Here is a 24854-nt window from a genome sequence, read left to right as displayed (position 1 = left end):
GGGTCATGAGATTGAGCCCCCAGAATCTCGAGAGTATCTCTCTCCCTCTCCCTCTCCCCTTCCCTTCCCCAGGCTCAGGCACATGCACGCGCATGCTCTCTCTCTCTCAAACAAATAAATAATCTTAAAAAAAAAAAATGGGAGCAATACCCTTTGACACCTAAAAAAGTGGCACGATTCCAAAGGTGTGAAGGGTGTGAAAAGGTCACCCAAGGTATGAAAAGACCAAAGAACATCGATTTAATGAAAGGCTCTGGGGACATGGGAGTGGAAAGATGGATATACACCAGGAGCATTATTTCTTACTTTACTCAACTGTCTTAGAAAGCCAAAATCTTCACCAACACTTCAGTCCCTGCCTCTACACTCCTTAATTATTACATCACTTAGGATGAGGGGCTTCCTTCCTCCCCAAACCTTAGCGTCTCTCTGAGTGCCAGCGAATGCCAAGGCCAAGAGGGAAGCTAGGTCAGCATGCAGCAGCTGGCCACTAGAGGGTGGTGTTTCTGTAGTTAAGGGGACCTTGAGCTGTCTACAATCTTGGATGGAGTGGCAGCCAACTGGTACCTGTGTAGGAGAACCTAGCAGAAAAGAAAGGTGAGAAAAACTAAGGAGTAAGTCTTAGGGTAATGGTCCTCCTGAATGAGTGAGGAGCAAGGAATAGGAATGAAGTGGGGGGAAAGAGTTAGCCCTTATTCCCCACCAAAAGTCACAGTCACCACTCATTGGAAAAGGAGATATTGGCCCTGAGCTCTCCCCACATACAGAGAAGCCAGCGACAAAAAGATTTCTCAGTTTATTTGCATATATACATTGTCACCCTAGGGAGCAAGCTCCACTTCAGGAATCCCCAGCTCCCCTCACCCAGCCAACGCCCAAAACCTGCACAGAAGACAGGGTCCTAAATAAACAATGCTTCGGACTCATATCCCAACCCTGCAGGTTATAACAATTCATGTAGCAAAAACAGAGGACTAGAGGCCAGTCCCATGAGACATCCTTGCCCCATTGTAAACATTGACAACCAGGCCACTAGAGCCTGGAAAAGTGTGCAAACATGAGGGTACCACACTGTGTGACCAGAGGACCGGGGACACAGCTGGCAACCATACCCGTGAAGTCCTAAGGGCCTACACCCACTGGAGCCTGGCAAGTGCCAGGGGCAGAATCAAGGCAGCTACCCAATGCCTGAGGGCTCACATGAGCCGGCAGCGGCGCTCTTGCCCATAGGAATTCTCTACCCGGGCAATCTCCTGGATGACTTTGGTGAAGATGCCTCGAGTCAGCTGCAAGGGACAGAGATTCGGGGTGGGGGGGGGGGAGTCAGTTCATTGCCAATACGACCCAGCTCTGAGGTGTATACCCCACTCCCCGACCATCCTCACCACCAAGCAGTGCCATAAGAAAAACACTGCTACCCTGATTGTGCCCCTAATCTTCAGGTCAAGCACCTGGTTCTCTCGAGCAGATGACTCCATAAACGTCGCACCCCAGGACTCTGCCAGCTTCTTCCCTTCAACTGCCTGGACCTCCCTAGAAGCAAATTTGGAACATGAAGATGGAAGATAGCAATGTCCCATGTTCTCTGCAAAATCATTACAGAATCTAGACTTCCTCTGACCCATCCTGTTTCTAAGGTTTGGGAGGTAGGTTGGGGAAGGAGAAAAATAAAGGAGAACTCAGAAGCCTAGGACTGAGCTTGAAATATTAAATTATAGCTTTTGCGACAGAAGGGTTATCTTGCCTTAACCTTCAAGTTAGAAACGAGAAGAGGTGAAATGATTTGTTCAAGTCAGTGGCAGAGCCAGGACTAGAGCCTGACTGGTTGCTAGTCCATCTCACTTTCCTTTGCCTTGAGCTACAGAGATCTCCGTACCTGTCTGGAGAGAGATCTGCTTTGTTTCCCACTAGCACCACCGGCAGCCTGTGAAGAAATAGCAGTTACTACAGGATCCCCTCTCACTCCGCATGGAACCCAACTTCCTTCGCATCAGGGCTGGACAACTCCCCAGCAGATCAGACAGGATTTGTCCTGGCCTCCTCCCTCACTTGGACCCTCCACTCTCTTCCATCCCCTCATGTCCATACTCTGTCTCTATCTCCCAGGGCCACTTACCGAGTTTTCCCATGGCCTTCATGTAGCTTTTGGTACAGACTCTCAATGACTTGGAAGCTTTAAACACAAGAAATGGAACTATAAACTTAATCAGGGACAGCCCTCAGATCTTCCCAAGCCCCCACTCGTAACCTTGATCACTTACCTATGCAGAGAGGTGACAGAATACACAAGCACATAACCATGGACCCCAATGATGAATGAATAGGGCAGAATGCTGTACTCATCCTGACAAGAAACAGAAACATCAACACCTAGATACACAACACTCAGATGGCAAAGGTTGGTGGGTTGCATCCTGGGGACCCTCCCTGGGGCACTCCCTACTCCAGTCATTTCTATTCGACAAGGATTTACAGCGTAGCTCCAATGTGCACTGCACACTACCAGCTGCTAAAATGCTTTTGTTTTAAAACTACTTTACAGATAGATGAGCCACGGAGGCAACCAGACTTCATCTCCCACCACTGAACTGCCACATTTAGATTACCCTACCCCAAACTGGTACCTGCCCTGCTGTGTCCACCAGGTGTAGGTGAAACTCATCTTTGCCAAGAGTCACTATCTTGCTGTAAGCTGAAAAGAAAAGAAAACTTGACTGTGAGGTGTCTTGTAGGGCTAGCAATGTGTGCCCCAATGCGTTCTTAACTCTAGGGGTGATATATAGATGGGCCAGGACCAGGGAGCACTCCAGGCAGCTGGAGAGACAATGTCAAGGTTCTTATTGTCTAGTCTACACCATCCTGGACGCAGTATCCTGCAAAATCCACACTCTAGCTCAACTAATAGAACAGGATTGCTAGAGAAGAGATTAGATTTAATGGATAATTAAATCAGCCCCTTGGCACCAGGAAAACCCCAGATTACGGAATTGGGTGGGGCAACAAAGACCTCCCTGCTCCATCCCTAGGGGAGAAATCTACTCACTGTTCTCCACTGTAGGATCATAGCCTTCCAGGAACTCGCCCTCCACAAACTGATGTGCCAAAGATGTCTTCCCTGTGGGAAGCAGTGGTAGTTGTATCCAAATCATCCATCCACATTTACATCCTCTGTCCTTTCGGACTGTGGCCCAGGACTAAAGAGGACCCCAAATTAGCACCCTAGCCTATGGGTGCCATGCAATGTTTTTCCTTAGCCTACCCTCACCCTCTTTTCGCCTTGGGTCTCTGCACCCTGGCCACCGGATGCATTCAGTAGCGCCGCAGGAAGCCTTTCCTGCCGCCTTTCCCCACCCCACCCCGGGAAGATCCGGGATTCCCCTAGGATCAGGTCTGCCCCGCGCCCGGACACCTGAGACTTGCCACCCACACAGACCGCGCCCCCGTCATCAAAGCCTGACCCCATCCCTACCCCTCCCAGGTTAACACTGGGGACCACTGTGGTGTTCCTGCAACCAAGCCCACATTAACCCTTACATGCTCCTACTTCCTGCAGCCCTCCACACACTACCACCACCCCAGCCTTTCCTCCTCCATCCTTTCAATCCTCGTCCTACAACCCCGTTCTAACGATGCCACCATTCCTCTCTGGGTCGCGTTCCCGCGACAGCGCGCCTCCTCTGGCCACAAAGCCGCGGTGCGTCCGTGCTCTCCCCAAGGCGGAGACTCACCTACAGAGCGGTACCCGAGGATGACCACCTTCCTGTAGCGAACTAGCGGCATGGCAGTAGCCGGCCCCGAGGGGCTTGCCGAACTGCGGGCTGAAAGAGCCCTAAGAAGAGGAGATCAGAGTGTAAGGCAGGCGCAGCAACCGGCACAGCAAAGTCGCTCACCCCGAAGCTGCCAGGGACAAGCTAGAGGGAAACCAAAACAAGCGCCGCGCCCGGAGCTGGCCACGTGATCACAACACAGCAAGACTAACGCGAGGGAGCCGGGCGCCGGGGGATCTACAGTGCCGCGCCGCTCCGGGCTCCGCCCCCCAGGCCGCTCGCCATTGGTTCATTAGAAAGAATAAGGGCGGGGCCGCCAGCGGGAGGGAAGGGTGGGCCTCACGTGGAGCAGGAGAACCAGGAGCTGCGCCTGCGCAGACTAGAGCCGGTTCATTCATAAAGAAACAGAAAGGAGCCCGGGGTCCTAGAGGTGTTTGCGCATTTTCAACCTAGCAGAAGTGGCTGCGAAGAATCGTGGATGGAAAAATATTCGTTGTGGCTGGGCTGGAATTTCTTCTCGGAAGATTCTAGGCTTCCCTTCTGCGAGGTCTCTGAGAGCCTTGGATGGGGGGAAAAGGCCCAAATTCCAATATATTACCTCTGCTTCCCCCAGACTTTGGCCCCAGATCTTTTATTGTCGATTTCCACAGTCTACCAGGATCTTCGGAAATGCGATTCTTATTCTTGAGACAAGTCGTTAGAATTTGTGGCCAGGTCGTCTGAAGTTTTGTTGTCATCATCATGATCAATGCATTAATTTATTCAACAAATATTTATTATGCATATACTATGTGTTTCAGGTGTTGTTCTAGCTTTGGGGATAGAGCGAAGAACGTGACAGACGTCTCTGTGCTCACAAAGCTTAAAACCGAGTTGGAAGAGACAAACATATAAACAAGGAAATATTAGATGGTATTAAGTGATATAAAAGGTGGTATAATAAGAAATGGCCACATTAGATTAGTAATACTTCCTCTCAAAGGAATCCCTATTTAAATTGAGGTCTAGGGGCGCCTGGGTGGTTCAGCCGTTAAGCGTCTGCCTTCAGCTCAGGTCATGATCCCATACTCCTGGGATCGAGCCCCGCATCGGGCTCCCTGCTCGGCGGGAAACCTGCTTCTCCCTCTCCCACTCCCCCTGCTTGTGTTGCCTCTCACTGTGTCTCTCTCTGTCAAATAAATAAAAATAAAATCTTTAAAAATAAATAAATAAATAAGTAAATTGAGGTCTGAAAGACAATAAGGAGCCAGCGAGCACAAAGTTCTGACAGAAGAATCCATCAGTGCTATGGGTGCTACGATGAAAATAAATCTGTTAAATTCCAGGAGAAAGGGAGGGAGAGAGAGTGTGTGTGTGGACCTAAAGCAGATGAAGTCTAAGAGGATGGCAGGGGCCAGGCCATGTAAAGAAGTTTGGGTACCCAGAAAGCCGTTGATGATCTGAATATCTGAATTGTGTTTCTAAAAGTTTTCCCTGGTTAAAAATAAATAAATAAATTTCTCTCATTGTGAAGAATGAGGGGGACAAGAGCAAGAGGGGAAGAAGGGAGATCAGCTAGGAGACTTACTTGTAGTCCAGGTGAGAGGTGAAGGGGGCTTGACTAGAGTGGCAGAGATGAATGAAGTAGAGAATTTTGGATACATTTTGAGGCTGAGTCAATCTGATTTGCTAAAGGATTGGATATAGCAGGTGAGGGAGGGAAAAAGAAGAAAGAAAACAGCTAGGTTTATGGAGTTCTACTTTGCGCCAGGTGCATTTCATTGTTATCTCATTTAATATTCACAACAGCCCTAAAGTTGGTAATTGGTATTATTTATCCATTCATCTACAAATATTTATCAAACAACCATCATACCCCATGCACCCTTCTTGATGCTGGGAATAGAGCAGCAAACAACACAGAAAAGGTCTTTGCTCACAAGGAGCAAGTATTCTTTTGGGAGAAGACCAACAATCTACAAATAAACAATAAATAAACTACAATAAAAAAGTAATAACTGCAGTGGGAAAAAAAAAACAAGGTATTAATGGACTAGAGAGTAATGGGGTGTGGTACGCCTCTTCTTTTATATGGTATCCTAGAAAGCCTGAGGAGGTGACATTTGTACCTGAGGCTTGAATGATGGGTAGTTATTATCACCCTTATCTTACAGATGTGGAAACTGAGACTTAGCCATACAGATAGAACACAGAAGGTAGTTCTTCTGGAAGGGCCTGATGAAGTGGGTATGTAGCAGTTAGACTGTACTGGAAGACAGGCTTTGTATAACTGTGGAACTATCTAATGCTTTAGAAAGTCCAAATATACAAAAGTTGTTTCAACGAGCCACTTACTCTGGCCTCAGAAAGGGACCCAAATAGCTTTTCAACTGGTTAAAGGAAGTTCCTTGCAGACCAGCAATTTTATGTTGAATTATTTGGCCTGAGTGAGGTTGGTGGAGAATCCAGATTGGGTCTTAAGCACTGCAGGGTAGAACAAAGAACTATATTCAATGAAATTCAATAAAAATTTATTCATCTTCTACTTTGTACCAGATACTCGCACCACCTGTTGCACAGTATGGATATAAAGATAAGTGAGATGCCTTTTGCGCTGTTTTTCTTCCCAGATTAACTCTCTATTCTTTTCCACCTAGATTTGTTCCAGGAGGCAGACCTTGCCCCCTGGATCCCAGCAGAGTTCAGCCTAAGGGAAGCCCTCACAGAAGGTCAGATGGAGTGGGGAGAGTATCTGTGACCCCCACTGAAGGTCCTAGCACCCCTCAAGTCACTCCTCCAATACCTCCCCCCATACACACACACATCTCTTGTTCTGTTTCTAGTTGCTTCCAGCCTATATTGGTGACAGCTTCTCTGATACTCACCTTAGGGTACTGCTGTACCCCTGTGGTTTCCCTACACCTTTGTAAATAGGTTCTTTATTAAATCATTCTCAAATTCTCTTGTTTTCAATCAGGAGGAAAGCAAAAGGGCTAAGACAAAGGGCTTCTTCCTCTTGTGGCTTTTTCTTTTTATACAGGAAAAGAAAATCTCACAGCAGATTTTCACCTACATCTCCTCAAACCGAACTATTATATGGCCATCTTTAGCTGTAAGGGAGCCCAGAAATTTTAGCATTTTCTTTTCTACCCTCAATAATAAAGGAAGGCAAAAGAGAAGGTGATTAGGAATAAATTCTACCCTCAGTAATAAAGGAAGGCAAAAGAGAAGGTGATTCAGGGGTGCCTGGGTGGCTCAGACAGTTAAGTGCCTGCCTTCAGCTCAGGTCATGATCCCAGGGTCCTGGGATCCAGCCCCATGTCAGGCTCCTTGCTCAGTGGGGAGCCTGCTTCTCCCTCTCCCTCTCCCTGCTGCTCCCCCTGCTTGTGCTCTTTCACTCTCTCTCTCTCTCTCCCTGTTAAATAAATAAATAAAATCCTAAAAACAAAAGACAGTGTTAAAAAAAAAAGAATAAATGTTCAGTGAGCCAATCCACAAGACCTGCACACCTCAGGACCAAGATATTTGTTTATTAAATATCAATCACCTTAGAGAGTAATGCATAAATGGTTACTTTGTAAAGATCACAGATATACAAAGATCGCCAATATAGGATCAACTAAAGAAAGTAAACTATCCTAATGGCAGGTAAATGGGCTTGGAATAAAATTTCTAGAGACAGCATCATATATTTTGCTATGTCTCAAACAACTGAGACAAAATAAAGATTAAATGCTCTCAGGAAACTGTTTTAAGTATCTCTATGAAAAGTGAAAACATTTTTACTATGTTTTATCAAAAGTATGGGTTCTGGGGCACCTAAGTGACTCAGTTGGTTAAGTGACCAACTCTTGGTTTCACCTCAGGTGGTGATCTTGGGGTCCTGGGATCGAGCCCTGTGTCAGGCTCTGCGCTCAGTGGGGAGTGTGCTGGAGATTCTCTCTCCCGTTCTGTCTCCCTCTACCCCTCCCCCTTCTCATGCTCTCGCTCTCTAAAATATAGATAAATTATTTTTTAAAAAGTATGGGTTCCAGGGACACCTGGCTGGCTCAATCTGTAGAGCATGCAACTTTGGGTCTCAGGATCATGAGTTTGAGCCCACGTTGGGCATAGAGATTACTTAAAAACAACAACAATGATGACAAAAATTTGGTAGTTTAAAAAAAACAATGTATTCTTTCTCCTGGTTCTGTGGGTTGAACTAGCAACTCTTCTGTTGTGTCTCTTGGACTCACTCCTGTGGTTACCAGAGGCCACAGACCCTGCTGGGTGGCCCTTTCCTCCAACTACAGCTAGTTACAGCTCTTTCTGGGTTCTTGTAACCCTTCCTTCCCTGGCCCCTTCAGGCCTAGGGGTTACTTCTAGTGTTCCTCACTGATGCCAGACTCAATGTTTCACCACTCTGGTAGATATTCTTTTTTTTTTTTTTTTAAAGATTTATTTATTTATTTATTTGAGACAGAGAGAATGAGAGAAAGCACATGAGAGAGGGGAGGGTCAGAGGGAGAAGCAGACTCCCCGCCGAGCAGGGAGCCCGATGCGGGACTCGATCCCGGGACTCCAGGATCACGACCTGAGCCGAAGGCAGTCGCTCAACTAACTGAGCCACCCAGGCACCCAAGCATCTGGCTCTTGATTTCAGCTCAGGTCATGATCTCAGGGTCGTGAGATCAAGCTCCACATGGGGCTCCGTGCTGGACCTGGAGTCTGCTTAAGATTCTCTCTCTCCCTCTCCCTCTGCTCCTCCTTCACCCCCATGCATGTGCTCTCTCTCTCTCTCTCAAAAAAAAAAAAGAATTTGATTTGGGGTGCCTGCCTGGTTCAGTTGGTAGAGCATGCAATCTTGATCTTGGGGTCATGAGCTCAAGCCCCACGTTGTGGGTAGAGTTTACTAAAAAAGAATTTGACCTTTATTCAGTATCCAGCGTTCTCAAAATATACCACTAGTGGTGGTATGTAAGATGATTCAGGTAACACACACACGTTAAAATTTTGTTTTCTTATGTAATTTTTAAAGTGTGGTGGGAAAAACAATATAATGCCCAAACTATGACTTCACAAATACTTTTGCACAGAAGCTAAACCTGGTAGTAAGAAAAGCCAATAGAATTCGAGAAGAGGGGCGCCTGGGTGGCTCAGCTGGTTAAGCAACTGCCTTCGGCTCAGGTCATGATCCTGGGGTCCTGGGATCGAGCCCCACATCAAGCTCCCTGCTTGGTGGGAAGCCTGCTTCTCCCTTTCCCTCTACCCCTGCTTGTGTTCCCTCTCTAGCTGTGTCTCTCTCTGTCAAATAAATAAATAAAATCTTTTAAAAAAAAGAATTCAAGAAGAATATTAAACATTTATATGCGTGGAAAGACGCTATGGACATCGTCATGAAAACAGTACAAGGTTTTGGTAGCACTGCCGTGAGCAATGGAATCTTTGCCATTAACTTGGTGGGGAGATGGGAAGAGTCAGTACCTCAAGGAGAGCTGTGTCTATGAGGTCACACCGGTGGCCCTGTAGAGGACGTAGGACCAAGAGAGGTTGGGGCTGGAGGTGGAGGGTCTATTAGGAGAAAAAATACCCAGAAAGGAGATGAGGGCCTGGACCAGGTAACAACAGAAAGGGTAGTGAAGGGGCGCCTGGGTGGCTCAGTTGGTTGAGCGACTGCCTTCGGCTCAGGTCATGATCCTGGAGTCCCGGGATCGAGTCCCGCATCGGGCTCCCTGCTCGGCGGGGAGTCTGCTTCTCCCTCTGACCCTCCTCCCTCTCTGCTGTCTCTCATTCTCTCTCTCTCAAATAAATAAATAAAATCTTAAAAAAAAAAAAAAAGAAAGAAAGGGTAGTGAAGACTCAGAGAAGGTGCTCTAGATAGAAGTTGTGAAGTTGATGACCTGATTAAAGCAGACAAAGGGAAGGACAATGGCGATTCCGTGAATAGGATTAGAAGACATGGGAGGAAGAACAGGAATTTTTTAGTGGGGGTAAGGGGAGAGAATACTGAATTAATGCATTTATTTTTGACATGTGGATTTTGGGGCACCTCCCAGATATTAACATGTTGATGAGCCATTGAAGGATATGTGTCTCTAGGCACTCTACAGAAAAATAACCAGGATACACATGCAGGCGTCTTCCTTGCATGTTCCCTATGTCTGGTTCTCCCCTCACTCCTACACCTACTCTTGGCTTCTGCTAGTATGGAGATGATAAATACCAGTCCATTTCAGGAAAATGGGAAGTACTTAGCTCCCCTCAGGGGACCTTGCTCAATGCAGGGACCATAATCAGCAATATGCAAAATAATTGAATTATAACCTATTGGAGCCGGAGGACCTTGGTGACCAGCTGATATCACAATTTTCTCCAGACTACAGGCTGAGAAGCAGCAGCCTGGAGAAGTAAAGTGGTTCACGGCAGCAAAACACAGTGGAAAGAACATGGACTTTGCAGTCAAGCAGATCTGGTGTCAAAGAGGTTGTGTGATCTTAGGTGATCTTAAGCGGTTTACTTCACTACTCTGAGCCTCAGTTTCTCTTCCATGAAATGGCTGGAACAACATGGTGGCAGATGTCTGCCATTCTTTGTGGCTGCTGGCAGGAAGATTGAGGTCCAGGACGGCCCATAACAGTGGTGCCATCAGGGCCTTCCAGCATCAGTGTCAGCGTTGGGCTGCAAATTGCAGCGTCTGGTGTTCAGTGGCAGTTGCCACGGTGCCCCCACGGGCTTGGTTCTGTGATCTGAGGCATTGTTTCTGGCTGCAGAGCCTCACAACCCAGGTCTCCCGTGGTCCCTGTGACCTGCTTAAATCCTTCTGGAATCAAATACTTATTGTTGCACAACTGTTGTGAGAAGTGAATACAATAATGTATGTAAGCTGTTACTCACTGAATTAATGCCACCGTAATAACTCTCATTATGAGTTTGAAAGTGAATTCACAGTTTGGCTAGAGAGGTATGCCCAGAGGAAGGCAGATGGTCTGGCTCCCTCCCCGAACACCACTGAGAAAGATGATCCTGGGAAGAACACTCAGTCTAACCAATTTGGGGACTGGACTTGCTTGGGATATCTCCAAATATTCACATGCTACGGAAGCCTTGCAATAATTCCTGAGTGTCTGCTCTGGGTCCTACCATGCCAATGTATCCATCGCATTCCCTTTCCACTGCCCAGAATGCCTGTGTCCTCTATCTAGGGCACTCCCTTTTTTCTAGTGAGGTACCAGATTGCTGCCTGATGAGTAGAAAATTAGGACCCTCTCTAGAGGGGAGGGGGGGGAGGATGGGTTAGCCTGGTGATGGGTATTAAAGAGGGCACGTTCTGCATGGAGCACTGGGTGTTATGCACAAACAATGAATCATGGAACACTACATCTAAAACTAATGATGTAATGTATGGGGATTAACATAACAATAAAAAAATTTTTAAAAAAAGGAAAATTAGGACCCTCTCAATGGGGTATTTCAGACAGTCAGACAGTCATCTGGAGGCCTGAAGAACCATTCCTGCCCCACCAATGACCACACTGGGCACCTCTCTCACCAAGATCATTCTGGTCACACAGTAACAATTCTTATTGACTGAGTTGCCCATGTTGCCACATTCCATTTTGGCTTAATAGACTGATATTGGCTGATCAATTATTCTTTCTCTTTCATTTTGTTTTATTCTTTTATTTTTTTATTTTATTTTATTTTTTTAAAGATTTTATTTATTTGAGAGAGAGAGTGAGAGAGAGAAAGAGCACAAGAGCGGGGAGCGGGAGAGGGAGAAGCAGACTCCCCGCGGAGCAGGGAGCCCGATGCGGGACTCGATCCCGGGACTCCAGGATCATGACCTGAGCCGAAGGCAGTCGCCTACCAACTGAGCCACCCAGGTGCCCTGTTTTTATTCTTTTAAAGATTTATTTATTTTGAGAGAGAATGAGAGAGAGAGAGAGAGAGTGGGGGGGGGAGGGGAGGGACAGAGGGGGAGAATCTCAAGCAGACTCCATGCTGAGCATAGAGCCAGACTAGGGGCTCCATCTCATCACTCTGAGATCATGACCTGAGCCGAAATCAAGAGTCAGATGCTCAACCAACTGAGCCACCCAGGCGCCCCTTTCTCTTTCATTCTAGATACATTAATATCACGCAGCTAAAATTGAGAGAAATCTTTTTTTCCTCCTCCTTACTCTTCATTCCCTACTTCATCCTATCAACCACTAGGTCCTATCCATTCCACAAATATAAATACTGCCTGCAACTGTCCTTTCTCTCCATCTCCATTGCCACCTCTCTATCTCACCAGCATCAGCTCCCATCTGCACCACTGCACTACCCTGTTTGCTTTTGCCCTCCTCCCTGGACTCACTAACTCCCTTTTAGTCCATTCTCCACTCGGCAACTAGAGTGATCTTTTTAAAATCCAAATTTTAGGGGTGCCTGGGTGGCTCAGTCATTAAGCATCTGCCTTTGGCTCAGGTCATGATACCAGGGTCCTGGGATCGAGCCCCGCATCAAGCCCCACATCAGGCTCCCTGCTCCGCGGGAAGCCTGCTTCTCCCTCTCTCACTCCCCCTGCTTGTGTTCCCTCTCTCGCTGTCTCTCTCTCTGTCAAATAAATAAATAAAATCTTAAAATAAAATAAAATAAAATCCAAATTTGATCAGGCCATTCCACGAAGCTAAAACCTAATTAAATTAATTCAATCTATTCAAATGACTGCCTGTTTCTCTAGAAAAGTATTAAAAATCCTTAGCATAGTAAAATGCCTATTAGTACTTGCAGGGGCCTAATAAATATTTGTTGAAGGGAGGGAGTCAAATCTCTGAGCCTGGGAGGAAATGCCTTGTTCTTTTGTGTGTTAATTTGCCTTGTTCAAATCTCAGGGCACCTCCTTCTTTCCAGCTTCTTGGAAGTACCTCATTGTGGCCTCTGGCATCTCTTACAAAGTGATTTCCTCAAGGTCACACAGCTGGTGCAAAAGCACCAAATAGAATATACAGCCCTATTGTTTGCAAGTGTAGAATCACAGTTAAGTGAGAAGCAATCATGGTTGGAAAGTGACAATCACCCATACGACGCTTGATCCTCCTATAACACTCCCACCAAGTTTCTAGGTCTTGGTATAGCGTTTTTCCAAGATAAAGGAAATCTACCTCCTCACCCCACCAAAGAAGCCCCTTCTTCTTTAGACAATTCTAATGGTTATCGAAAATTGGACAATTTAAAGAATAATCCATCCTAGCCAGTTTATCAAAGGATAGAGAGAATGAGAGAAAGGAGGTTGGGTATGAGAGAGACCCACACCCTCCTTCCTGTGATGGTCCCAAGGTGCTTTGGGTCAGCTGCCTCCAAGAAGGAGTGGATGACTGGCTTCAGCTTAGTTCACAGAGAGACTTGTGATATTTAGTCTCAAAACTTCTAGGAGATACTATAGACTAGCCAGGGACTAGAACAGGGAAGGGATGTGTGTGGAGGAAATGGGATTAATCCCAGCTCAAATTTTGGGTGGAATCCCAGCTGCTGCAGCTGCTGAGGGCTTAACCAGCTGTTTCCTGGGCAGCTGCGGTGTTCAGCCCAGACCTGGCTCTCGGGGTGGCAGCTCTGTCTCAGCTTAGGGCCATCAGCTCCAAACTAAGCCAAACTCTGCGGGAAGAATGGCTGGAAAGCAAAAGAGAATAGCAGAAAAGGAGTTCCCAGTTCCAAGGACTTCTGTTTGGACACTATGTGGTTTGGAGTCAAATAACTATGGTCTTAGGTTATGTGGTCCCAAGGAGAGAAGTTGAGAGACAGTTTGGGTTTAGGTTTCAGGGAGAAGCGAAGCCAGGGCTGGAGGCATCACCTTCAGATCTGCCTCTATCCTATCGTGCCCTGCTCCAATATCCCTACACTGTCCCCCACCACCTGCTCCCATAACAGACAGTGTGGGGATGGGGCATTTGCTACTTGCAATCAGAACTAGCAACACTTACATGCACAGGGGAGGACCAACCTACTCAGGGATTAGAGATGACCCAAAAAGCCCATCCAGTTGCCAATTTCTTTTTTAAAATGCAAGTTTGATCCCCTCCCGCAACTGCTTCAAATCCTACAGTTGCTTTTCATCTTCAGGACAAAACTGAAAATCTTTAAAGTATATCACACCTTCCTTTCACTAAACTGAACTTACTGATGCTCCTTTACTCTTGAATTGATGTTCAATTCACTCGTCCATTTGATGTTCAATTTACTCTTTACCCAACTCCAGGCCTTTGTTTATGCTGTTAGCTCTGCTCGAACAACTCTTACCCATCTTTCAGTGTCAGCTTCAGTGTCACTCCTCATCTCCTTCACCGTACTCAACAACCTTCTGACCACTGTGTCTTGCCAGGTGAACTGTGAGAGCCATGCCTGACTTACTGTCCTCTTCCCATGGCACATCAATAGTATTTGGCACAAGTAGTAAGATCTGACTGAAAATATCCCCCCATCTAATGGGAGATGTTCATGTGTATACATCAACCGATTCACATATAGAGACAGTAACAGGGAGAGGAGAGTCTGAATGTGCTAACTGGCCACACAATCCGCACAAGGAAATACCCTGAGCAGCCATAGCCTTCGTCCCATAGACAGCTGCTTCAGTCTTCCAGCCAGAGAAGGAAGCTTCCTCCAGTTGTGACCACACAGGTACGGTCAGAGATAAACATGTCAAGGCTCTAGGTCAGAAATGCTCACTTTTCCAAGTTCATTATTTTCAGTAAGTAAAGACTCCATCTTAGCACTGGCTTCTTCTCACTTCACACATTTCTGGAAGATTGTATTAGTCTGCTAGAGCTGTCATAACAAAATATCATCAACTGGGTGGCTTAGACATCAAACATTTATTTTCTCACTGTTTTGGAGGCTGGGAAAGTCCAGGATCAAAGTTCTGGCCAATTTGGTTTCTGGTGAGAACTCTCTTCCTGGCCTGCAGAGGGCTGCCTTCTCGCGATGTCTTTACATCCCTTTCTTTGGTGCATGCAAAGAGAGAGAAAACAACTTTCTGGTGTCTCTTCTTCTTCTTCTTTTAATATTTTATTTATTTGGCACAGAGAGAGAGAGATCACAAGCAGGGGGAGCGGCAGAGGGAGATGGAGAAGCAGGCTTCCCGCCGAGCAGGGAGCCGGATGCGGGGCTTGATCCCAGGTCCCTGGGATCATGACCTGAGCTGAAGGCATACACTTAACGACTGAGCCACCCAGGCGCCCCTGGTTTCTCTTCTTATAAAGCCACTAATCCTATCATATCAGGGCCCTACTCTTATGACTTCATTTGACCTTAATTATTTCCTTAGAGGTCCCATCTCCAAACACAGCCACACAGGGGTTAGGGTTTGTGCGAATGAATTTGGAGGGGGCACATATATTCAATCCTTAACAAAGCTCAGTCTCCCCTCTCCTCTAATCTGGAGGATTTCCTTTACTGGCTAGGTAACTTTAGTTAAGGAAGCCAGCGATCCAGGCAGGAGAAAGAAGAGCCAATGAAAATGAGAGAGAAATAACTGTCAAAAAGCTAAGACTTACTAGTGACTCCCTGAAGGGAATGAGAGTCCAAAACTTTTTACTTATTTATTTGAGAGAGCGAGAGGCAGAGGGAGAGGAAGACAGAATCTCCATCAGACTCCCTGCTGAGCTTGGAGCTTGACACAGGGCCCAATCTCACAACCCTGAGATCATGACATGAGCCCCAAAACCTAGAGTCGGAAGCTTAACTGACCAAGCCACCCAGGTGCGCTGAGTCAAAAACTACTTAAGGCCCTCTAGGATGTGGCCCTGTCCATCAAGGCAGTTTTATTTCTTATTATTCCTGCTCCAGGTCTACCACTTACTAGCTGTAATAACTTGAGCCAGTGACTTAAACCTGTCTTTGCCTCGGTGTCCTCATCTGTAATAGAATCCCACAGGGTTATTGTAAGGAGGAAAGGAGAATGCATGTCAAGAGCTAGCACAGGGCCTGACATGTAGTAAGTTCTCAAGAAACAATAGCTACATACAGTTACACTCCCTGATCTCCCATTCTAGCCAGGCTGCACATCTTCATTCCAGAATCCAAGTGCCTGCTCATGTTGTTACTTCTGCTTGGAATGCCCTCTCTGGTCTCCTCCACCTACATGCTTCAACATTCTAGCCAGGCCCTACTTTCTCCACAAGGCTTTCTCTGTACTGATATGACATTTTCCACCCATTCAACTCATCCTGATTAAGTAACAATGTTGCTTTGGTAGTTACCCATCTTATACCTTTAAGCCTACTCCCCCATGGAGAAAGCAGCTTCTTAATATTTTGTGTGTTTTTCATGCCTAATACAGTGCTACACTCTAGATGTTCAGTAAAGTCGGCTTGAAGAGAGGAAGGGGGGAAAAAGTCTGGATTCGGGGGGTTAAAAAGGTCAACTGAACCTTGAAGCAGTGGTTCTCAACTCTGGTTTCCCAGTATGCAGAGAGGTCTTGCCAAGATTATCACAAAATACTCTGTAAATTCTCAAAACAAGATCACTTTTAATTAGACTTTAGTTCTAAAGCAAGCCCAACTCTTTCACACAGCACCTTCTGAAGGAGTGTTATGAAATCCAACAAGTATAGGGGCAATGCAAACCCCAAAATATTTGGGAACCATGGATAAATCCTGCTTCTAGTGGAGTGGTGAGGAGAGAAGCAGACAAAGAGCAGAAATCTGCAAAAGCAGTGAGAAATGGGAGCAGAGTATAGAACACATTTGACCGAGTGCCTATCCCACATTGGGCACAGACAGACACTGATCTTGTCAACAATCCTCTTGGGGTGGCATCACTATCTGCAGGTCTGCCTGACTTGCAGGCCATGCTCTGGGAAAGATCCACAGCTTGGATTATGAGATCAGGAAAGGGGAAGGGAGGTGGCAACAGGTACCTGGTACAGATTGAAGGAGATGGTGGGTGGAAGGACACTAAAGGTAAACTTACTCCGCTTCCAATCTTCGCCTTTATCAAGCACTTCCTGGAACCCTAAGTATGCGTTCACCTCCAGACATTGAACTCAAGGGTCACAAGGTGCAACTTGGAGGTGCTCAGAATCTGGCTATGACTCTACCTCCAGCTTCTGGGAGCCACAAAGCTAAACCAGGCACGAGGGATGCAAAAATGCCAGGCTTGGATGGGTTTTCACAAGGAGAGGCGTGTGGGCTCCTCACCAGCCCTTGACAGCCGTGGCTCAGCCCTGGCAGCTTACCAAGCCCCACCCACCATCTCTCACCTCCTGAGATAAGGCTCCTCTGCGCAGGTCCAGTCCACCCATCCCTGAAGTATATAGTTATCTCTTTCCTTTGGTCTGGAAGAGAACTGATCCTGAAGGCCACCAGAGGGCGGTGTATAGCAGGGCCCCTGTGGACTGAAACTGCACAGCTGCTAACAGGCAAGGGCTGGCTCCTTGGTGGTACCACCAAACCCGTCCATCTCTCTCTGAGCCCAGACATTCCCCTTCCACTGAAGTTCAACTTCCTCTGAGCTTCCATTCTAACTCAGGGGCACCTGACTCTCTGAGTTCCTGCCTGTCTGCTGCATTGGAACCTGAAGGTTCCAGGAATACCCAGGCCGGGATGCAGAGCCAGGAGAATGGAAGAGGGAAGAGGGGGGTGGGGTGGTGGAGGAAGCCAGTAGAAACAACAACTAGGACAGGCGATCAAGAAGAGGACTCCAGTTGTAATGCCTATATGCCCTTGCTTGGAGAGCCTACCCATCTCCCCCTAAACACACACACCAGGGTTTGAAGCTGTTCTCTGTCCACAGCCCTTCAGGAGAGATAGGTTCCCACCCTCTGTTCCTGTTCTTTCTCTTGACCAAGAGTGTGTGGGCACTATCATTATAAATTAGCTAGGGATTCTCAAGGGTCATCAGTTGGTCCAGTGACATCCCAGAATAAAACATCACCCCCATTCAGACCCTGACACCAGGGTAGGATGGGAACTAGGCTGATTCATGGCCTTCACGGAGGGCCCAGGATGGTAGGCTAACAATCAGGGAGCAGAATTCTCCGAGTATCAGTAATGCAATAGCCTGAGACCTCGCTGGAGCCTCTATAAACGAGAAAGGACATGCGAGGACCCTCTTGCTCCTTCAACAACCCTGGCCCCTCCAACATTCCGCATACAACCATGCAGGCAGAATGCTGGTCCTCTCTGGGTGGGGGAAGGGACCAGCGGCCTAGAAAAGGGCACGACTCTTCTGGTCTCCGTTGCTGATCAATTGGGATGCCCCCTCTGAGGGGAGGAAGCAGGCAGGAAGACCTGCTGGGCAAGCAGGGAGGGGACGGAAGTAAAGTACTGACCCAGAGTTGGTCCCCTTCTCCCCTCCTCTGGAGGTGAATCCCCCTCGGAATAGAGATGTTTTCCAATAAGCTCCTGCAAGCCTTCCCTTTATTAGCCCGCTTGTAGGAAAATGTCAGACGTCAGATTGGCTGGCTGTGTTAAACAGTGTTAACGCCGTGCCCTGGCCCCTCACCTTGCCAGGCGGGGCAAGCAGATCATTATATTACAATTTATAAATAGAAAATAAAATAAAATAACCGGGTGGGGCTGAGGCACTCGGGAAGAAGACGCCAAATAGTTCTCGTCAAGGAGTATCCACCGTCAACCCCATCACCCTAGGACCAGGGATCTCCTCTCAGGTGGAGGTTGCCCCTGAACCAAGCAGTCCAGTCTCGCCTCCATTTTCCTCCCTGTCCCCTCCCTCCACCTCGAGTCAGCATCCTCTGCTACCCACACGCCCAGATCTCAGCCCGCACGCCCGGGTTTCAGCAGGCGTCTCGAGGTTTCTATGTCCGCCACACTCAGCCCAGGAGCTCCTCTGCCAAGCGATAGAGGAACCGAGAGTACCAGTGCATGCCCGTCGGCTGGACCGCCCCGCCCGGAAGCAGCGCCCCCAGCGCGTGTAGCAGGCGCAAAGGAGCGAAGGCGCGGTGCGCCCACTGGTGACTCTCCAGAACCGCGTAGCACGAGGCCAGGACGTCGTTGACCAGCAGCGTCCCGTGCGCTGTGAGCGGCGCGAACACGCCCACGGCTTCCTCGCGCGCCACGCGGGCCACGCGCGCCGGCCGAAGCGCGTCCCCGCCGGGCGCCAGCACCGAGTCCCCCGCGCGCAGCCGGCGCGCGAACACCGGTGCAAAGTCGCCTGGCGCGGGCGCTGGCCCTCGAGCAGCGAACACCAGGTGCCAGGGCGTGAGCAACAGCTTGCGCGGGGGCCGCTCGGTCTCCACAGCCACGAAAGAGGCCCGGCGCTGCAAGTCCCGGTCCAGGAAGAGCAGAACGGGCGTGGGCACCACCCGGCCTGCCGCGTCTGCCGCCAACACCCAGTCTCCGCGGTGCAGTTCCCGAAGCCCCTTCCGCTCGCCGCTCCGCAGGCGCACCGTGGCATTTCCCGGAAAGCAGCCGCCTGCCCTGACGGCCAGTGAGTTATCTGCAGGGAACAAGCACAGCGATGACTGAACCAAGACCAGCGGTTCCAGGACGTTGGTACAGATTCTCAAAGATGTGGGTCAAGCCCAGAGCAGACCTCGCCAGTCCTGGGACATGTAATTTCCCACGGATCTGGCCCCAACCTGGGCAGAAGTGGAAGGATGGTTTACAACACCAACGCCCACTTGGTCTCCCCTAGGGTCGCACCAGAGCTGTGCAGCCTCAGTTTCCTGGAAAGAGCCCCCTTTGGGCGGACCTCGCCACCCATCCCCTACTGTACCGGCTTTGACCGACACGTGGACGTGGTTGCGGGACTCGTAGTAGACCCAGTCGAAGCCGGCTTCCACTGCCAGGCGCGCCAGCAACCCATACTTATTGCGGTCGCGGTCGGACGTGGTGATGTCCAAGGCACGACCTTCGTAGTGGAGTGAGTCCTGAGCGTGGTGGCCGTCCTCGTCCCAGCCCTCGGTCACCCGCAGGCGCACTCCGGGCCACATGTTCATCACGGCAATGGCCAACGCGTTCACCCGCTCCTTACAGCGCTGGCGGGAAATAAAGGAATCAGTCTCCTCACTACCACTCCCACCGCAGGGGCAAAAGGGACCTGGAAGGGAGGGTCGATTCTTCTTTGTTTTCCTGGCCCCACACCACTCCCTCCCAGCTTTTGAATGTCCTGGGGAAGTGAGAATCCGAAGAGGTGTAGTCGCCAATATGCACTCTCTTTCCAGAGCGTTGTGGGAGAACTGTGGGGTCACCTCAGAGATTAAGAGGGGGTGCCCATACCTAACTCTTTCCCCTCTTTCGACGCCCACCCCTCACTCGTTTTGGGACCTCGGCTCAACCTGGAAGCGGCCAAGAGTTGAGAGGGTGGGGGGAAGCTCTGTCAGGGAGGGGTTGAGCAGCCTGGCTCCCCGAGAGGAGCCCCTGTTTGAGCCTGGCCCCCGCCCCAAGCCCGGGCTGCCCTCCCTCCGCCTGATTCATCTTTTGTTTCGTTGCCTTCCCTGGCACCGGGCATCGCTTCCTTCCTTCCTTCCTCCTCCTCCTCCTCCTTTTGGCCCCTAGCATTAACCCCTTCGTGGTGCGAGTGCCCCCCACAAAGGTGCCCAAGCGGAGCCGTGCGGGATCAAGGCTGCTGGAAAAAGGGTTTGGGTGGCGGGGGCTGCGCGAAGTACAATGGCCATTCTCCGGGATGACTTAACCGAGCGAGAATCCCGGGCCGAGGCCGGGGACTCGCCGGGAGAAGCGGACTCAGCAGCTCCATCCACAAAGGCGCTTTTCAGCCGCCCCGGCTCCGGGAGAGGAAAGGGCAGAAAGCCGCGCCCCCCATCCCCGCTCCTGCCCGCCGGGCCCCCTCCCCCAGCGCGACCAGCCCTCCCAATTCCAGCTCAGGCTCTGCCAGCCCTGAGCCCCGGTCTCTCCATCTCTGTTCCAGATGCAGCCCAGAAAGGCGTGGGAGTAGCACCTGAGATTAATGGGAGCTGCCCTTGCGCGGAACTGGGGGGCCCCCTGCAGGGTGGGAGTGGAGAGGAGGAAAAGCAGCGGTGGCTGGAAGCCTGCACCCGGGGGAGTGAGAGCACGGTTATCTGGGCGGCTCTAGTCTGGGAGCCGGAGACCTTGGCGCGCACCATAGCACCGAAGCGGCGGGAGGAGGCGCAGAGAAGACAGTTTCCTTTTCTTCTCCCCGCTCCGACCTCTCACCTCAGACTTGGCTTTCTCCTAAGTGCCATAGGGGCACTTTCCTCCTTCCCTTCTTCCCGAGTTTTCTACATCTCCGCAGGGTTGGAGAGGAGGGGAGGGGAAGACAGGAAAAGTGGTAACTCCTTCCAACTTTTTGTCGTTGTGTCCCCTAAGGAGGCCCTGAGGCCTTGACCTGCGGGGGCAGCAGCCCAGTGCAGAGCCAACTCAATGGAGGCCTTTTGCAGCCAGGGTGTGGGAGATAAGCAGGACCGAGGGGTTCCCAGGCCTTGCCGGAGCCCCTCCTGGGCCTGTCCCTTGTTCTGGCCCCTCTGGTGCAGGTGCCAGCCAGGGGAAAGGGCCACAATATACCATGACCAAGGAGTGTCCCCGTCCCAATCTCTGAGTAGTAGTAGAAGGAATTCTTTCTCCCCTGGACAGGTTTTCCTAACAAAGTAACCTGGAAAACTATGGCAATTAATCGGAGGAAATCCGTACCCCTCCCTCTCCCCCCACCTCCCCACTCCATACACAATTAGGTGGTGTAATGGAAAGTGTATAGACTTAGAATCAGGAGTCCTGAATTCTAGTCCCAGCCATGCCACTAATTAGTTTTAAGACTTTGATTAAATCACTTTTCCTCTTGGGGCCCAGCTCTCAGCTGCAAAATTGAAGGGAGGAGGTGGAAGAATGTGATTTCCAAGTTTCCTTCCAGGTCTGACATTTGAGGTCACTGGCCAGAGGTGGTCCTTCACTCCCAAGGCATTGCTCACCTTATCCTAGGTCAGTTAGGTTCCAGTCTGCAGCAGATGCTTGACACATGCTAGTTGAATTTAATTCTTTAATTCCAAGGGAAGCTCCTGAGCTAAGCTGAGCATGAGGGATGCGGGAACACTTTCTCAGGTGGGCCCATCTGTTCTTCCCATTGAGAACTACTTTTCACCCAAAACAGTCATTTAGACTCTAGAATAGTTTTGCCTTGGTTCTAGGATGCCTCCCCCATGCTGAAGACAATTCCTGCCCAGCCCCTTCTCAGGTAGATGGCCTGGTGACCTAACCCTTGGCCACCCCTTTCCCAGCCTCCTTCAATCTCTTTAGCCCACAGATCTTTTCCACAATCAGGTCAGGAGCCAGGCTAAGGGTAGAGCTTTCTGTCTGCTGCCTAGCCAGCTCCTGGCCCCCAGCTCACCCCAGCCCTTCCTGCCTGGCTCGGTAGCTGACCCCCGGTCCACGCCTCAGCCATTTCCCGTCTCGCCTGCCGCCATCCTCTTTTCCCCGCCCTCGCTGTGTCTCCCAGCTTCACTCTCACTAGTCCCTCCTCCCCTCCCCATTCCAGCTTCTCCCTGTTGGGATCCCTCCTGATCACTTAGCCCAGTGAGCACAGGTTTTTGGCGGGGGGGGGGGGGGGGGGCGGTGGAAGGGTAGGGAGAGGAGATCTTTGAGATTAAGGTCTCTATGGATGAAACCCAGCTTACCCTCCCAGGCTGCCACAGGAGTTGGCAATGCCCTGGCACAGGTGGGGAGAAGTCCTCCTTACCTCGGTCATCAGGCGGTCTGCACCACTGTTCTCCTCATCCTTGAAGATGATGTCCGGGTTGTAGTTGGGCACCAGGTCCCGGAAGCGCTCCGAGCCCCTTGCCACTCTCCCCTCGGCAGGCCCACTGGCGCCCAGGGTCCGCTCGGGCACACTGGGCACAAATTGCTTGTAGAGCAGCGGCACGAGCTGCTTGCGCACGTAGCGGCGCCGGCCAACCGGCCCCCGGCCCGGCCCGCAACTCTGGGCGGGCAGCGCCAGAAGTGCCAAGCAGCACAGGGGCATCAGCCTGGCCGGCAGCGCCATGGATGCAGAGGGCTCGGACCAAAGGGTACGTTGTCCTCACCAGCCCGCCCGTCAGTTGGGCATTTCCCCAGGCACCACAGAGCGCAGCAGGCAGAGCTGCCCCCAGAGTGCCCTAGAGCTCTCGTGGCTCTGCGCACCTGGCTGCCGCCAGCTCTGCCTACATGCCCCCGGGGGGTCTGGAACCTGCTACTGACGGCCCATCATAGCAGGGAAGGGGGGTCGTGGGTGAGTGCCAGCCCAGCCTGGCTCTGCTGCCCGGCTCCGGCGCTGCCAGAACACCCCGGCTCCGCCTTAAGTGGCCCCTGGCCCCGCCCCCCGCCCTTCTCCCAGGACCGTCCCGCCCCCTCCCACCGGGGCGGGGGCTCTAGCCGGTCACCGCTGGTCCATTTCGCGACTGAAGCGTGTCCCATCCTGGAAACCAGGCAGGCACCTGTCTAAGAAATCCTAGGAGCTTTTCAGTCTTAAGCTGCCTGGATAAGCATCCTTCTACTTCCAAGCCTAAGCTTGGCACCAAACCACCCTCCTCTGATACTTGAATTGGATCTTTACTCTCCCAAAGCCTATCCTGGCAGGCCATTGTCCTCTGCTATCATCCAGGAAGTATGGGTTCCACTTTCTACCCAAGGCCAGCCAAGCCCTTTGGGCATACAACCAGAGACTTTCTTCTCTGTGGTCCTCCCCAAACTTCCCCCACTTTCATCTCTCCTCCTTGACAGTAGTAGCCTGGGCTGGAAGGGGTGGGTACCAGGGGACCATTTTCTTTGGTAACTTTGCAGCCTTCTGCTGAGAGCTTCCCCCAGAATCAGGGATAGATCCCTGTAGTTATAATTTGGTTCTGGACTTCAAACTTCTGCCTCCTGTCTCGTCCTTGCCAGACACCCACCCAATGGCTGCTTCTTTTCAAATGCGTAACTTGTCAGTTGGAAGCTGCTGGAGGGCAGAGGGTACTTAAAGTCATAGTCTTTTAACAGGCTAATGGTCGCTTCCCTTTACCTTCCATCTAGGCACCTCTCTAGCTTTGTCCCTCTCTGAACCCCTTGGGGCTCTGCTTCCAACCACTCAGGTCTCATCTCAGAGGCTTTGAGCCTGCAACACTTCACCCACCAATCTATTGTTTAGAAATCACTTTCTTGGGGCACCTTGGTGGCTCAGTCGGTTAAGCGTCTGCCTTCGGCTCAGGTCATAATCCCAAGGTCCTGGGATCGAGCAGTACACTGGGCTCCCTGCTCCAAGTGGGGCTGCTTCTCCCTCTCCCTTTGCCTGCCACTTCCTCTGCTTGTGCTGTCAAATAAAATCTTAAAAAAAAAAAAAAAATCACTTTCTCTAAGAAGCCTTCCCTGATGTCCTGACACTGCCCACCTGTTTCCCTGAGAACCAGTAATTAACTGCCAACCATGTGGTATTAGAATTATGTCACCCTTACTAGACAAAGCAATTCTTAAATACAAAACTGTTTACCATGAATCCCCATGGCTAAGTGCCTGGCCTATAGTAGGGTGCTCAGCGAAGTATTTGTGGCATCCACACTTCCTTTTGGTGTTCAATAATCCCCCCTCCCTCAGCTCCATGGCTAGCACTTATAGCAACTTTGTGTACATTAGAAAAAAGTGTTCCTTCCTCAAGACACCTAACTGCCATTTGCAAGAAAATAGTCGTAGTAACTATATAGTAACAAGGTGAAGGGTGCTCCCTAGAAGTTGCACAATGCACAATCTGTGTCACCTTGAGCAGAAACTTTGTCCCTACCCCCAACACAGCAGGAGTGCCTGCACAGCATTCTAGGCACTGATAGCTTCTGGAAAGACGGAGTTATGTTCTTTTCTGAGAATCACAAACCCATGTCAGTCAGCCTTCCTTCACTTTAGGTCAAACCCAAGTTAGGGAGGACAGGGCTGAGGATTTTGTGTGCATATAGAAGTTATCCTATTCCTACACCCATGCCCACCTACCCCCAATAACCAAGGCACAGAAATAAGGCATGAGTATAAGGAAGAGTCAGGGGACCAGCCAGCTTTAAGCAAGGCAAAAGGAGGAGGAGCCTCCCACTGCCTAATTGTATGGCCTAACACTAGACCCAAGTCTCTAAAAGATACTAAGAATGCAGATGATGGAGGAAAAGAGAAAGGATGGTAGGCAGGATCCCTCTGTTTTTCTCAGTTGGTAGACTCAGAATTGGTG

At 50.0% G+C, this 24854-nt stretch overlaps 2 protein-coding genes across 4 annotated transcripts; both read right to left on the bottom strand.

Annotated features, from left to right (window-relative positions):
• Positions 1 to 404: 404 nt before the first annotated feature.
• On the bottom strand, positions 405 to 8317 carry RHEBL1 (RHEB like 1). 3 transcript variants are annotated; one of them, XM_045868355.2, is made up of 8 exons: positions 3729 to 8311; positions 3044 to 3115; positions 2625 to 2692; positions 2262 to 2344; positions 2117 to 2173; positions 1877 to 1924; positions 1452 to 1533; positions 405 to 1286 (listed from the first exon to the last, which is right to left on the bottom strand). In XM_045868355.2, the coding sequence occupies exons 1-8, from the start codon at positions 3778 to 3780 to the stop codon at positions 1197 to 1199; spliced, it is 552 nt and encodes a 183-aa protein (XP_045724311.2). In that variant the 5' UTR covers positions 3781 to 8311; the 3' UTR covers positions 405 to 1196. The 3 variants fall into 3 exon arrangements, with proteins under 3 accessions (XP_045724311.2, XP_064447403.1, XP_064447402.1); XM_064591333.1 differs by lacking the exon at positions 405 to 1286 and having other exon boundaries at positions 1303 to 1533; positions 3729 to 3829; positions 4366 to 8317; XM_064591332.1 differs by lacking the exon at positions 405 to 1286 and having other exon boundaries at positions 1303 to 1533; positions 3729 to 8316.
• Positions 8318 to 12292: 3975 nt separating this feature from the next.
• On the bottom strand, positions 12293 to 24756 carry DHH (desert hedgehog signaling molecule). The gene is made up of 3 exons (XM_045873503.3): positions 22374 to 24756; positions 19443 to 19704; positions 12293 to 19163 (listed from the first exon to the last, which is right to left on the bottom strand). Exons 1-3 carry the CDS (start codon positions 22674 to 22676, stop codon positions 18538 to 18540), a joined length of 1191 nt encoding a protein of 396 aa, XP_045729459.1. The 5' UTR covers positions 22677 to 24756; the 3' UTR covers positions 12293 to 18537.
• Between the last annotated feature and the right edge of the window lie 98 nt (positions 24757 to 24854).

Source organism: Mirounga angustirostris, unplaced genomic scaffold (genome assembly GCF_029215605.1).
Source record: "Mirounga angustirostris isolate CCGP_5_RB_7025 unplaced genomic scaffold, mMirAng1.0.hap1 SCAF_5, whole genome shotgun sequence".
Taxonomy (NCBI): Eukaryota; Metazoa; Chordata; class Mammalia; order Carnivora; family Phocidae; genus Mirounga; species Mirounga angustirostris.
Note: the sequence above shows the minus strand (reverse complement) of the source record. Positions and strands in the feature narration are given on the sequence as shown.

Coding starts and splice junctions, on each gene's coding strand:
- DHH (XM_045873503.3), bottom strand. CDS start 22,676: ATGGCGCTGCCGGCCAGGCTGATGCCCCTGTGCTGCTTGGCACTTCTG. Junction 19,705..22,373: donor CAGACCGCCTGATGACCGAG/GTAAGGAGGACT, acceptor ATTTCCCGCCAG/CGCTGTAAGGAGCGGGTGAA. Junction 19,164..19,442: donor CCACGTGTCGGTCAAAGCCG/GTACAGTAGGGG, acceptor TGTTCCCTGCAG/ATAACTCACTGGCCGTCAGG.
- RHEBL1 (XM_064591333.1), bottom strand. CDS start 3,780: ATGCCGCTAGTTCGCTACAGGAAGGTGGTCATCCTCGGGTACCGCTCT. Junction 3,116..3,728: donor CCTCGGGTACCGCTCTGTAG/GTGAGTCTCCGC, acceptor TGCTTCCCACAG/GGAAGACATCTTTGGCACAT. Junction 2,345..2,624: donor TGGTGGACACAGCAGGGCAG/GTACCAGTTTGG, acceptor GTTTCTTGTCAG/GATGAGTACAGCATTCTGCC.